General features: G+C 39.2%; 1 protein-coding gene across 1 annotated transcript in view; it reads right to left on the bottom strand.

The window, feature by feature from the left end:
• Nucleotides 1-14,183, bottom strand: part of LOC111149093 (ADAM metallopeptidase with thrombospondin type 1 motif 3) — a 268,956-nt gene that overhangs the window by 55,134 nt on the left and 199,639 nt on the right. The window contains exon 5 of the mRNA XM_022506007.1: nucleotides 4,425-4,624. Within this exon, the coding sequence (XP_022361715.1) occupies nucleotides 4,425-4,624 (200 nt within the window). The remainder of the gene's footprint in view (nucleotides 1-4,424; nucleotides 4,625-14,183) is intronic.

Genomic DNA, 14,183 nt, shown 5'->3' with positions numbered 1-14,183 from the left:
AGTGAAGCTGGAGGCATCACAATTTTGCACTTCAACTTACAGTACAAAGTTGTAGTGATCAAAACAGTATGGTACTGGCACAGAATCAGACACACAGATCAACAGAATAGAAAGGGTACTAAAGCCAATTAGGTAGAAATCAGTAAGTCAAAAGACTTTTTTTTAAAAAACTATATTCAGGTCAAGAAAAAGTTGTTACCTGCCTAGAATACTCAGAGTTCAGGAAAGCAAGCTTTGCAGTTATTCACATGATAACAGATTTCTGGCAATAGGGTTTGAATATAAAATATAAAGAAAAACTGTTGGAGAAATTTCCAGGATAGTCCAACTACTTATATTTTTCACTCCAAGAAATTTCATTTCTATTTCTTAGATTTCTTCCCAATCTCTCCTCTCAATTCTTTCCTTTTATTGCCCTACTAGTGATTTTCAGCTAGGGGTGTTCATCCAAATTAACCCATTATGTTTAGAAAACACTAACTCTTGGGCCTATATCCCAAACACTCCTGATTCAGAAGCTCTTTTTTGCTCAGACTTTTGCAGTTAATGAACCATTAGACTGGACCACTCCTTCCCCAGCTGTTTGCCTACGTCTCTTCCTCACATAATTTCTGTATCTCTGGCCACATAATATCCTTGTTCTTCCTAAGCCCCTATCCTAAACATTCCCCACACTGCCTCATCTCTTCTTGACAACGTCTCTTTACTCTTCTTTATTTTTCTTCTCAATAGTTATTACTACCTAAACTTACCTATTTATTTCTCCTTTGACTATCACCTGTCTCCTCTTTTAAGCTCCAAGAGGGCAGAGAATTTTCTATTGCGTTTTTTGGGAAAATTTCTAAGCCTACAACGGCCTTGTACACAGTAGGCAATGGATGACTATTTGTATAATGAGACACACCCCGTTGCTGAGAACCACTTTCCCAGCAAGTCAGCCATGTTACAAAATAGCAGAACTAAAATTTCTTAACATAACAGATATGATATGAGATCCTAAGACAGGATTAACACATATCACATACATCTTATTTGAAGCATAAAAGGCTTGCCAAGAATCTAGTCATTAGTCACACTGTTTTAGAATATATTCAGATCTGTTTATTCCTTCTTTATAGATGAGACTTGGATACATTTCAAGATCTACAAAAAAGAAGGAGTTAAAAATAAAAGAAGACGGAAGGCAGCTGACTATTCCCTCCTTCACAGATTCAGAGAACCCAGGGGGGTGGGTAGAGGATACCCACTCTCCCTCTTAGAAAGTTATAGCAAAATCACCTCGGGGCCTGTTCAGACTTGTTCACTTGACCCTTAAACTTCTGAGAGAAGTGCTAATTTCGTGAGCTGCCTTTCCAGTGTCCAAACTCCCAGATTCATATAGCATATCACTTCAGAACTTTACCAAACTCATATACATGACCGTTACTATCATTAGGCAATATGGCCCTGGGATAAATGAAATACATTTGTGTCAAAAAGTGGCCAGTTGGGGCGCCTGGGTGGCTCAGTGGGTTAAGTCTCTGCCTTCTGCTCAGGTCATGATCTCAGGGTCCTGGGATCGAGCCCCACATGGGGCTCTCTGCTCGGCGGGGAGCCTGCTTCCTTCTCTCTCTCTCTGCCTGCCTCACTGCCTGTTTGTGATCTCTCTCTCCGTCAAATAAATAAATAAAATCTTTGGGAAAAAAAAAAAAGGTGGCCAATTCACACAGCTAATTTAAAATAGCAGATAAATGAGGGGAGGTTTGAGGGGATGGGCAAAGTAGGTGAAGGGGATTGAGAGGGACAAACCCTTAGTTATAAAACAAATAAGTCACAGGATGGACAGCATAGGGGAAAAGTAAATAAAGTAGCAGATAAATTTAAAAAATGTTTAATATCGGGCACCTGGGTGTCTCAGTCCATTAAATGTCTGCCTTCGGTTCAGGTCATGATCTCAGGGTCCTTGGCTTGAACCCCATGTGGGACTCCTTGCTCAGCGGGGAGTCTGCTTGTCCCTAGCCCTCAGCCCCTCCCCCATCATGCTCTCTCTCTCAGCCTCTGTTCCTCTCTCTCAAATAAATTAATAAAATCTTTAAAGAAAGAGTTTAACATTACTCCTGACATATAACAATTATGTTTTAAGTGTTGTTATTGGACTATTATTACTGTCTCCCCTAAACCCCTGCCTACATCAATTATTTCAGATACAACAAACTTCTTAAGTTTTAGGATTTTCTCTACTATAGCTCCATTCTGTGATGCACTATTAACTTTAGAATAATTTCTAGTATTTGAGATGAAGACTTAGTCTATTATCTAACTCTTTTTAATGGACTTAAAAATAAAACAGCCCTTTTGAGTATTATTAAACCTGAAGTGTGGCATTTCATTTATTCTTTGACACTCTTCAGATCAGAATTACTGTCTGGCGAATACACTTTATCCATTTCTACTTTCTTGTCAAAAGAGTCTACTTAGAAATCTTTTACATTTTCCACCCTTCAAAAGACAAAAGCAAACAGCAAACAACACAACAAGAGAAAAACAAAGCCCTAAAGACCCAGTTTAACTCCCACCTTCATGAATTACAGAACTAAGGAACATCTTATGGAGCCTTTGATTTTATAAACAGATTTTATAAACATTTCAGAAATGAAATCCCTTTGTCGAAGGCCTCAGAGCCAACAGGCAGCAGAACGAGAAAGAAAACCCTCGCCTCCCAAGTCCCAGTTTGATACCCTCAACACTCGACAACTTGGATGAGTGTTGTCATAGCCGCTTCTCCGAAGTCCTACAGCATTTACAGAACAGCACCTGTCCCGCAAACCTTAAAATAGCATGACTAAATTATAAGTTCCGTGAGGACAAGGACTGTATCAGATGTCTGCTGCCTGATGCCAAGAGCCGTCCGTAGTCCTGAGCACCAGGAAGGAGCCTAGGATGTCTGCAGGGATTGGCCGCCCTCCCTAGTCCTCCCTAGGAGGACGCAGAAGCCCAGGGGCACAGTGAATGATGTGAGTGGGAGGGGCATCTCCCTCAGGATTTGGAAGTAAATTCCATGTGGAAAGCTAAGATAGGATTATTTCCTTCTGTGTGTACACACAGCACAGTGACTTGTGTTTACCCATTTATTACCCATTAAATCCTCTCAACATGCCTAGGAAAATTAGTCCTATTAGTTTTCTCTTTGGAAAGATGGAGAGACTGAAGCAGGCTCAGAGAGGAGAAACAGCATGCCCAGAGTTTCTCCACTAGCAAGTCAGACAAAAAATTAATAGCAGTAGTCAAAGAAATTCATGTAATTCACAAATAATGAGTCTCTACACACGTCTATTGTCAAAGCCAGTAATGGGTAGTTTGTGTGATATTTAGTCTTCATACCAGGAAGCGGTGCCAATGGGCAAAGAGAAATAATTTCTGTACTCCCTTTCCATCTCACAGACACGTGACAGGGATATGCATAATCTTATAAACTGGCATCTCAATAAACAAAACTATATTTAACACATAGGCTTAAATATTAGTATAAATAAAATGATTAATAAAATCAAGTCTTCTTCATTATAATTATTTGAAACCTAATCTTAAGCATGGAAAGAAGGTGGTAAACAATATAGATACCTGAAGAAATTAACTTAAAAATCAAAAGCTGAAAAAGAGAGAATAGGCTGAGGTAATAAATTTGCTAGATCAAAAAAAGAAGTATTTTATAATTCTAAGAGGTAAAATATATAAAACAGAGTGCACTATCATCTCAATTATCTTTTAGAAGTACGTGGTTTAGATATTTCTCCTCAGTTGATCTCTGCCAGTTCACAGGGGAAAAGAGAACCCCAGTTCTAGGATGCAGACCGTATTTCCCCTGCGTATGATTAAGGCTCATAAAGGAGAAAGGAAGGAAAAACGCAGTGCTCCACTGTGCCCCAGCCTGACTGCGCTCCGTATGTATATTCCTTCAATCGTATGATGTTGAAAGACACCACTCTGATTCAAAAACCCTGGCAACAGGCATCCACACAGTTATCAGGCCTAAATCATTCTTCATCATCTCGGGAAACGGAATGATGCTATTTCATCCTTCGTGGTCCATATCGGGGCAGGTGGATAAAGTCACAAGAGTTTTGATTATCCCCAGAACACAATGAAAATCCTAAGTCCTGCTATAGGTCCATCTTATTACGACTTTTTCAACCTATGATTTTCCCCTTGATGACAATGGAGAACTAGCTGATCACCCAAAGAAAATTCTGTTTCATGCTTCCTTCTTTTTTCCATTCTTATCTGTTGAATACATAGATCAATATTTGAGTTTAATGCACTTAGGTGCACATTTGGGGTGTGGGCTCCAGCCGTGGGAGTCCTCCCATAGGCTTGCAGAAGACACGAACACAACAAGAGAAGTGAATTAGAAGATCAAAAAGCCTCAGAGAGGAGGCGCTACTCACAATGTTCATCAGGGTGAGGAGGTAGTTCTGGACGTGCTCTTTGCCGTGGAAGCGGACCACGGAGTCGTCCACCCCCAGCAGCACCTCGATGTTATAATCGTTCTCTCCCGTGTGTCTGCGGTGCCTCGCTGCGTCCTTCAGCTGCTGGTCAATGCTGCTGGAAATAGTACCTACATCGTCAAGGCCTCCCAGATTCGACTCTATTAAGAAACAAAAGGAACTCAGGCATTTCAGCTTCCCCAATCGACCTTCTGACAACTCTTGACAAAAAAAGAAGCTTCTAGGGGTCCAACATTATATTATATTCCATAGTCCATATTATTTTCCATAGTCACTGAGATATGTTGTTTTTCTGTTTATTCTTCAAATACTGTACACATGTGTCTGATCAGACAGACCTCCTCTACATTTAGCACGGAATAGCAACGCTAATGGTAACGTAGTATTACTGGACAGAAAGCAGCACCATCAGGCCAGATGGGATGTTCAATGAGTCTGAGAATGTGTACTTTCACCCTCCTATGGCTACATCCTCAGTGCAGAACAAAGAGAGTGGATACAGACAGAACAGCTACTAAGTAGTTATTAAATAAATGGAGATTATAAATTAAAGAACCATGTGTTGAAAAGTTTACAGTTGTTAAGTTGCTATAATCCTGAGGGGACAGAATTTGTATCACATAAATTTAAATCACTCCTCTTGCCAGTAACCTTAACTTAAAAACCAACTTAGAGCATGGCAACACGAGAGTATCTAGTTGTATAATTAAGAGTCATGATACAGGACTTCATTTCTTATGAATCTGGTTTTCTAGTGAATGCTGCTAGGGAGCCACTGTAGGTCTCCACAGTTGTTCTGGCCATCATCTAGTTAGCACATCACTGTCATAGCTATACCTGGGAATCCGTGAGACACCAAAGTAAGAAGTCGGTCAGAAAATACATCCAAGGGGAAAATAAAAGAAGAAACAATTTTTTTTTCATTTTATACAGTTGAAGGAATTTAATTTTACTTTCCCAATGGACAACACACACATACACACAGACTCACAATACAAATATCCATATCTATCCATCTATCCATCTGTCTATCTATTGAGATAGAGAGTGAGAGAGGCATTCTCAGGTTCTAATTATCTTGATTATCTGCTTTCATATTTCCATATTTTTGGAAGAAAAATGTTTTTTGTGAAATGAAAAATAAAATTTATCACTTGGACGCTAAAATAAAAGATATTATTCAAAACTGCTGGTATAAAACTGAAAGTGGATTCATTTCCATTTCAAATATATGTAAGCTGAAAAGGATTTTATTTTACAAACTGCCTTGATGCCTGTAACACCCCCCATATCTAAAAACAAGTTTGACAGAACCCGTTCTGACTCATGCTTTTGTATGGGAGGCTTACTTAATGCTGCCCTGGGGCCCGTAAATCCTTTTAATCGGTGTCTGACATTAACAAATGGCATTTTCCTCCCCATCTTTGCAGTTTTAACAAAGTTGAAGGGGGGAAAAGGTGTCTCTTGCCCAGGAAGATTGATGGGCATGCCCTAGACACATGGGATTAGAAGTAGTAGAAGTACAGATCTTACTTACACCCGTTTTGCTATTAAAAAACACACAGAAACCCCAGCAGCCTCCCCTGCAAGGACAGACATAAGCTCCGAATAGGACTCCTTGGGTGTGAAAGCTATCCTGTAATTCGCTTTGACCCAAGCCCAAATGCTAGATCTTTAGCTGGGAAATTTCTTCTCATCGGGGGATCACACTGACGCCACGATACATAAATATCCCTTACCGCCATCCACATCAAACAGAAAGTTTTCCTAAAAAGTTGTTTTTAAGAGCTGCAACCCACAATGAGGGCAAGAGACTACACCTGCAGACAGCTTTACCTCACTCGACCTCCAGCCTTTTCACACTCTTGGGAAAGTGAAAGGATGTGATAGTTCATGTACACACAGGAAACTCATACATGAGCTCCCAGTTCTAAAAACGGCTCTTTTCGGCAGAACTGCCAGTGACCGTGTCCAATGCAAATATACTAAGCGATGTCATCATATCATTAAGTCTGATGCATGAATGGAGAAGACTGAGTACTTATTTCGGAAAGACAGTTCCATTCAGCTCTAACACACCTTTGGTTTGGCCTTTGAATCCCTCCTTAAATAGGTGGTTTTCTGGTTAAGAGAAGAAAATCTCTTTTTTCATTGCATGAGGAACCTAGAAAGGAAGAAGAAAGCCTTTTTCCTTCAACCATTGCCCTGATTCAATCGAACATACTTCTGTCCTTACAGTGCCCTTTCTATGATTCCTAAAGTGGGCAGTTGTCAAACATTGCAAAGAAAGACAGTGAAGGAATTTCTGGCACTTTTTATCCATATGATTCAGTAGGCATTAAAGACAATTCTTAGGCTGTAAAATACCTTCATTCATAACGAATTTTTCCCAGTATGCCCACCTTGTCATGGGCTTTGTAGTCAGACATACCTGGTTTCAAATCCTGGCAGTGGCCATCATAGCAATGTGATTTTATTTTATAAATCAGAAATTTTACTTTTTTTTAATAGACATAGGAAAAAAAAATCTGGAATTAGTGAAGGGACATCTAAACTGCTAATAACTTTAGAAAGAACGAGGACTAACAATATTTCCTGCAGACCATAAAGTAGGTACAAGGAGAAAAGAATATAGAATATTCACTTCAGGTAACTTAAGATGAAATCCAATGAGACAAGCTTGTTTCATAGATTAAAACCCTAATATGAAATTGGAAAGAGTTAGCTAATAGATGGCACTGATCTTCACTTAATGTATAATTATTCAGTACCCATACATGTCACAGACCCTGAAAAGGTAAAGAACCACTTGGTACCTCTTTGGATGTTAGAACCACACAGTTGTACTGGATTTATATTCAGAATGGAGCTGAATTCGTATCACGTAGTCACAAACCATTATGTAGGCTTGAAAGACTTAGACTCTTTCTAGCTTAAGCAGATCTCATCGGGGACTAGAAACATGACTTCCCAACAGCTCACACCTTTATAAAAAGCTTCAAAGTTTAAAAGCTGACACCAGCTTTGACAACATTTAAGATGCCTCTATGTCTAATTCTGTGTTATTTCTGTGCCCCATTTAATATAGGAACAGGAATAATTAAAGGTGAGTATCGTGCTAATCATGTCCAAACACCTGTCCACCAGGTCTGTTTACTGCTAAGAGGACTGAAAGAGATCACAGAGAAGGCAATAGGCAAGATCAAGAAGCAAAAACAGAGTGAAATTTTCCATCTGGAGTAGCAAACCAGAACCGTGGGGGCACTCTGTTGGCATCCGCTTAAGTACGTGCATTCAAGGTGACTTGAATGGCTGTAGCTGAGTTGGACAGCAGAGAGTGACTGATGTGATAACAGAATCAGTGGGAAGACTGGGCATCTTAGAGATAAGTAAATAAACAAGGCCCTACTGTAGGTGCAGTGCGCGTCATTCCAGAAAAGTGATGCTCAGAATACCTTTCAAGCTTCCCAGAAATATCAAAGGCAATCCACCTTAGAAATGAGAGTGAGTTTCCTTTTTTTTAAACTTTTTTGAAACTGAACCTTTTGAGTTACTGATAAGAATTAATTACCGTTTGGAAACATTTTGATTGTACCCATTTTTGTCCCCGCTAGCTTCCCAATGGTTGTATATGAGTTTTCAGAAAAAGAGTAATTTTGCTACGAAGCCCATTTTTATTGAAGATATAATAGGGGCACACTGGTGACCAACTAAGTCACAATAAATATAGTTACTTTTAGTGTTAAAGACAGGATGGTACCTAGTATTAAATAAGAATTTTGAACTGACCAGACAGATAAAGTAGAATACAATGCGTTTTGCTGCTTATAAACACTTGGGCTTCAGACATGATCAGGATGGAGCACCACATGTTTACATTACTTAATCATATTTACAGGAAGTATAAGTATAGATTGATGAAATCACTCCCACCCCAGAAGAAATTCTATAGTCTGAAAAATGATAGGAGACAAAGGCAAAGTTAGAAAAGTACAAGTTTTTATCAAGTTCTGAATCTGATACAAATACATTTGGGGTAGGAAAGCAACCTCAAACGTACTGTGATAGAGACCATGACAGACCCATCTATCCTCTATCCATTCTCTCTTCCCTAAGGAGTAGAATGTTAATTTTTCTTGAGGTGGTCATAAACTCAGCTGAAAGTCATTTTGCAGTCTCTCTTGGGACTAAGCACCTCACGTGACTAAGGATAATTCAATGACGTACGAGAAGTATTGCTTGTACTCCAGTGGCTTCAATGGGCTGATATGAAAGGCTTCCGTCAAGGCTCATCAAAGGAGTGTGATTTCTCTTAGTAGGTTAGACCCTGTGATCCTTTATTCAGTATTCCTTCCTGCTTCCTGGACATGGACATGACGTCAGGAGTTCTATGAGTAACCTTAGAATCAAGACATGTGCTTAGGATGATAGGGGAGCTCTAAAGGAGAGATCTGACCCCCCTGCAGTGCCTAGCACCAGACTTTGTTACACACGGGGGATAGCACTCCCATCATGTTTAGGCCAAGTTTGGGTTTTCTTTTATATGTCACTGAATCTAGCCCTAATAGATAGGACAGTGACAATAATTTTGTTGTATAAATTCCTCATGCTCTCCTGCTTCATTTGGGAATGCAAGTTAATTTTCATGTGGACAAGTGAATGATAAAGTAAGGTTCAGTTTACCAAAATGTCCCAGTTTTCTTCGTGGTACAACAACTTCAGAAAAGGAGGAAGGAAATTTTTACAGTAACCAAAAACATAGGATGAGTCTATTTGTATAAATTTAACATTCTTCACAACCAGAATATGGTTGTGAAAATGAGGTGACCGGGATTCCACAAGCTGGATTTTCCAATAGTAGGTGGAGATCCCAAGATCAGAGCTAAAAATAGGCATAAAATTCAACAAATGTCATATGTTAACATCGGAAACAGAGAGGAGTTAAATTGTGTTGACCTGTTAAATCATCCAATAGTGATTTTTCCACTAACATCTTTTTAAAAAAATTTATATTTTTATAATTCCTAAAAAGATACACTAATAACACCTCTATATATGGGGGCATCATGCCATCAAGATATAAAAGATTTCTGTGAAAAACAGCTGAATCCTTCACCAACTGGGAAATTCCGTAATGATAGTTCAAAGAACTATATTCAGGCCAATTCATGATGTCAATTCTGAAGTCTCATTAAGTAACTGTTGCTTTTTTTAAAAAAAGACATTACCATTGAATGAATATTAGTTTCCGTGATTTCTTTTCCCCAAAAGTTCTAATTCTAAAGTACACATTTGCTTTTGTTTTCACTGACTACTTCAAGGGGTAGCATACAGCATTTTTTTAAAAGTGGAAAGCGTCTTGCCTTTCAAGTGAAAAAAATAACATTTTTTATGATTTGAGTTTATGATCATTAGCTAATAAAACAGAATAGTCACCTCAATGTCCAATACATACAACATTCTGACTTTTAGTGTGAGTCTCTTGTATGTCAGTTAAAATATTTTAAGCTGCGAATAAAACTTTCAAGTATTTTAACCAACTAGGAAATATATTCGTTTGCATCACAATAGGCCTGGAAGCCAGGTGACTCCTGGGGTTAATTGGTTTATTGAAAGATCATCAGGTAAGCAGTTTTCTCCATCTTTCATCCTGCCCTTCTTGGTGAATCACTTTGTTCCGGATCAGATTCTTTGATTATTTCAAAATGGCGGCACCAATTCCAGCATCATATCCACATACCACAACTCATGTCTTCTAGTGCTTGTTTCTTAGGAGTAGGCAAAAATCTTTCCTAGAAGCCCAGTACATTTAACTATAGTTTTTAGTGGCCAGAACGGAGTCACGGGCTCCTGTAAAAATCATTCACAGAAAAGGAGAACAGAACCCCACCTAGGTCTTAGTCCCATCAGAAAAAAGCCCCTGCCACTGAGCCTGGCTTGCCCTGAAGATGAAGTGAGGAGGCCCTGAAACCCCACCCCCCAAAAAAGAGAGAGAGAGAGAGAGAGAGAGAGAGAGAAGAACTGATGCTGTACAGGCAACCCACATGGCTGTATTTCAGATCCCTCTCTCCCCGCACTCCCTACCACTGATCTTCTACTGGTCTCTTTTACTCTTCGTTGGCATTAATGCAGTTTGTGTTTCATTTCTGTTACTGCAATCCGTTGGCCTAGGGATCACTTCTGCATTCTCTCTCTTTTTTTTTCCTTTAAGGTTTTTAAATTTATTTATTTGATACAGAGAGAGACAGCCATGAGGGAACACAAGTAGGGGGAGTGGAAGAGGGAGAAGCAGGCTTCCCACTGAGCAGGGAGCCGGATGTGGGGCTCGATCCCAGGACCCTGGGGTAGTGACCTGAGCTGAAGGCAGACACTTAACAATTGAGCCACCCAGGCTCCCCTCACTTCTGCATTCTCTTGCAAGATAGAGTCCTTCATTCCCATGATATGGGACCCATATCATCGTTGCTTGCCCAGCCCATTCCAATTGTTTCTTGAATAAATTACTGAAATGTTCAGGTGTGGGCAGAGTTGTCAGACAAAATACAGTATACTCTGTTATACTCAAATTTCATATAAGCAACACCTTCTATATATAAGCATGTCCCAAATATTGCACGAGATGTGCCTAATACTAAAAACTCACTCAAAGAAATTAAAATTTAAATGCAAATCTTGTATTTTTATCTGCTAAATCTAGCAGCTGTAGGCGTGGGGGGATCTTTCTCCAGGAGGTCCACGTAGTTACACGGTTTTATGCCCACTCACCCTCCGTTTCCTGCTCTACCCCTGTATACTCAGCTCTGGTAGTAGGCACTGACCCAAGGATGGGTCAGGAATTGACCCATTTCCTTGACTCTAGTGATCAGTGAATGGATGGGTAAGTGGTCTAAGTCATACCAATTAAACAATGACCTTGGATTATTTTATTTACGGTTATTAGGAAAGAGAAATTCCCTCTATTAAGCTTGAAACTGTCAGTATATGGCACGGAAGCGCCTGGAACTAGCGTGGGGAAAGCTCGTGATCTATGTTTAATGCAAGAAGAGGAAAAGTGACGATTAGTAATGGGGAGAAAAAATTATGCTCCGATGACAACTTTGAGCCACTGAATTCAACAATTCCTGAAACCTTGGTCTTCTCAGTTACGTGAGTACATAAACTATTGCCGCCTCATTTTCTTACAACTGAATTTTGCTTAAGACGGTTTGGTGTTAGTTCCTAACAACTGAAACTAAAAGAGCCCTGATGAATAAACCCATCTATGCCCTTCCTGTGACAGTCATCAATTGTCCTCATCTTCCTTCCCGCTGTTCTTTATTTTTAATTTTTATTTTTTTAAAATATTTTATTTATTTATTTGACACAGAGAGAGATCACAAGTAGGCAGAGAGGCTCCCCATCGAGCAGAGGGCCGGATGCGGAGCCCGATCCCAGGACCCTGGGTTCATGACCTGAGCTGAAGGCAAGGCTTTAACCCACTGAGCCACCCAGGTGCCACCCCACTCTTCTTTAATAAACTATCCTTGGGCTATGTAGTCCTCTGAAAAGGTTGACATGTTCTCTTTAATCTCCCAAATTAATTATTTTATTCTCTTTATTTCATTTGAAATGAAGGGCTTTACTACTAGTGATCTGTTTCTTCGTGTGTTTCTTCTGTTGCTTTTATTCAGCTAAAACTATAAACTTAACTTTGAAGGACAGCACAGTTTTTCATTTCCAAATATTATCCCTCTATACAATGAATAGCGTTTTAATTAACATATCTCCTGTTCTTGACTAAATTATATTCCTTCTTACTCCTGGTTTTTGTAGATGACCTTTCCGAAATCCAAGAATAGAGGAAGGAGTCCCTACATTTGATGTACTACAGCATGTTCTAGTAATCTGACACTGCTAGAAGTTAACGTTTTCTACGTAAGCTCAACTGCATAAAGGAGAGAGAGAATTCCATTTCATAGCTGCCAATTTCAAAGCTCAAATTATGTTCATCTGTTGTCTCCTAGGTGCCACTTTATTAAGGGTAAAGAGATTTCTTCATTTCAGACTTTCCCAGAAACTCTATTTGAGCACACTAAACTTTTTCCAAAGGCATATGAAGTGATTTAATAAAAATTAAACAAGTCATTATAGCCAGACTATGAATATTAACATTTGCCATACATTCTTTCCACTAAATATTTAAAGAACAGGGCATGGACTTGCACTGTTCTAAGCACTGGGAGGAAAGCAACAGACCAGGCGTGGAGCTTGTCCACACTGAGCTTGCATTCTAGTGATAAGAGAGATGAAGCAGGGTAAGGAGAATGAAACAGGATGAGGGGAGTAAGACAGACATAGGGAAGGCACAGTTTTAGATAAGGTATTCAGAAGATGGTAGAAAATGGACAGAGATCTTGTAAAGTGATAGAATGAGCCACATGAATATCAATATTATATTTGTGGGAGGTAAATATACACTTTTAATACATATATGTAAACTTTTCATTTATATTTATATCATAGATCTTTTAGAATGAGGTTATGTGGTAGAATACCAAGAGAATCCAAATAAATTCAGGCAGACTTTCTAAAATGGCCCCCCAAAGACCCAGGGAAACTGTGAATATAACGAGGTATCAATCCTATAATTATGTTACATGCACAGCTGACTATAAGATAAAGGTATCATTCAGAGGGGTCTGATCTCATCTCATGAGTCATTAAAGGCACAAAACTTTCCCTGACTGGTTGCAGAAGAGAAGGTCAAAAATGTGCACTATGAAAAGGAAATGTTGTGCCATTGTTGGATTTGAAGATGGATGGGACCTGTGCAAGGACCAGAGAAAGGTTTCTAGTTGCTAACAGTGAGCCCTAGCCAACAGCTTGTGGGGAAATGGGGACCTCAGTCCCATAACAACAAGAACCTGAATTCTGCGAACAGCAGGAATGAATTTGGAAGCAGATTCTTTCCTATAGCCTCCAGACAGGAGTTCAACCTGGTTAAACCTTGATTTTGGCCTCATGATAGCTAAGCATCGAACCCAGTCCACTCACCTTGGACTCTGATCTACTGAACTGTGAGTTAGTAAATGAATTCTTGGTGATTTGTTATTCAACAGTAGAAAACTAATACAAAGAGAACAGAGCTCTAGGCCCAGCTCTGCTATGCTCTATGGGTAATGATTTGGGAAAGATGCCACTTATCTGGGCCTCAGTTTCCTTATCTATAAAATAAATGGGTGGTGCTAGAGGATCACTAAAATATTCTTCCTGCCTAAAGTTCCATAATTAATCACTGGGCCATGATTTTACTATTTTAGATGATTCAAGCTGCTTTCTTGATTACAAGTGATTGATCATTCTTATTAACTTGTTGCTAGATCCTTGGTCCAGGATATGATTCACAATTAAAACATGTCACATGCAAAAATGTGCTACACTGTGAGATGAACTGCACTATGATGTAAATACTGAGTGACAATGTAGAAGTCTAGTAATTTATTACAATAAGACACAATCTTCTCATTTACCATTTAAACTGGTAAGAAAAGATACTACACCTGATCTTAGCAAAAATGCTGAGAAGTGATTTGTTTACCATTTAAATAAGAGCACAGAGTGATCATAAAGTCTGGAGGCATAGAAAAAATGTATATAATGTCATCAAGGACATCTTCAGTTTCTTCCCGGAAAAATAAAGTATTATCTATGTTTCCAGAT

The sequence above is a fragment of the Enhydra lutris genome, unplaced genomic scaffold, assembly GCF_002288905.1.
Source record: "Enhydra lutris kenyoni isolate GAN:26980312 unplaced genomic scaffold, ASM228890v2 scaffoldscaffold21, whole genome shotgun sequence".
Lineage (NCBI taxonomy): Eukaryota > Metazoa > Chordata > Mammalia > Carnivora > Mustelidae > Enhydra > Enhydra lutris.
This window is presented reverse-complemented; position numbering and strand designations above follow the sequence as displayed.